This window comes from Colobus angolensis, unplaced genomic scaffold (genome assembly GCF_000951035.1).
Source record: "Colobus angolensis palliatus isolate OR3802 unplaced genomic scaffold, Cang.pa_1.0 Scaffold423, whole genome shotgun sequence".
NCBI lineage: Eukaryota > Metazoa > Chordata > Mammalia > Primates > Cercopithecidae > Colobus > Colobus angolensis.
Window position 1 is genome coordinate 14804 of NW_012117633.1, and position 1162 is coordinate 15965.

At 50.1% G+C, this 1162-nt stretch overlaps 1 protein-coding gene across 1 annotated transcript in view; it reads right to left on the reverse strand.

Annotated features, from left to right (window-relative positions):
• DRICH1 (aspartate-rich 1) overlaps positions 1–569 on the reverse strand; it is a gene marked incomplete at its 3' end in the record, with an annotated part of 6730 nt that extends 6161 nt beyond the window's left edge. Inside the window, exon 1 of the mRNA XM_011956732.1 lies at positions 380–569. Within this exon, the coding sequence (XP_011812122.1) occupies positions 380–569 (190 nt within the window). The remainder of the gene's footprint in view (positions 1–379) is intronic.
• Positions 570–1162: the final 593 nt, after the last annotated feature.

Consider the following 1162-nt stretch of genomic DNA (forward strand, 5'->3'; position numbering starts at 1 on the left):
TTGATTGTAAGAGATCCAGTTGGGATTTGAATCCAGATCCCAACTTTGTAAAGTATACATATTTTAGGTCGATTATTTACATTGTTCCAAAAAAATGACCACTTTTTCTTTTTTTCTATTGGGAGAGGGGTTAGGTTTCAAGCTAGTCCGGTTTGACACAGCAATAGCAGTCGTGCATTTCATAGATGTTCTTAGATCTAAAAGGATTAGAGGATTTTGGCATTCTATGAGTAACTTGGCATTTCATGTGGGCAAGTACTGGGCAGAGAGAGAAAGTGTTTGAATGGGAAAAGGGTTCCAAAAAGTGGGTAACAGAGTGACAGCTATACTTTGTTTCAGAGTTCTTATGGGTCCTAGAAGTCACTACTGCCACACACACATTCTTGCCTGCTGATGTGCTGCAGGTCGGGGCCCTCCGTGGCTCCCACATCCAGCTTGCCAGGCTCTACAGTAGCGGATTCTGATTTTAGAGCAGCCACAGCCTCATAAAAATCAGATTCATCACTGGATGCTGCCTTCCCCCTGTGCCAGTCACAGGGGCACACACAAGAGTTCAGTATATTCCCCATGGGATATACTGTAGCAGCCATGCTACTGAGGCTGGCAAAGCACTTGTAGAAGCAGCCTGACCCCAGGCAGATCTGGGGCCTCAGCCCTTACTCTGCCACCACCTGCTACCTTCTCTGAAAAATGAACACAAGCACTGAGAGGCACAAAACTGCTGCGACACAGCACAGTCAGAGCTCCTCCTCCACCTCCTCCTAGCTACCGACTAAGGGCTGCTGGCCCTGGCTGATGCCTATAACCCACAAAGCTTCCTATGTCACCTGGCTACCAGGAAACAGACAGGCCAGGCTAGTGACTCACAATGTCCAGCCCCACAGCCCCACCCAAGGCCTCACAATGCCCATCCCTGCTGCTGCCCACCTTGTGGCCACCCAGGCCCTCTGTGCTGGCTGCACTAATCAGGCTTTTATTCACCCTGGGCTGCCTGAGCTTTCCAGTCCTGAGAAAAGCGCAGGGAGGTTGTTATTGGAAGTCACACTTGGCAAGAAACTCAATATAAAACCCTGGTACAGCCAGGCGCAGTGGCTCATGCCTGTAATCCTAGTACTTTGGGAGGCTGTGGGGTGGGGGGGTGGATCACCGAGGTCAGGAGTTC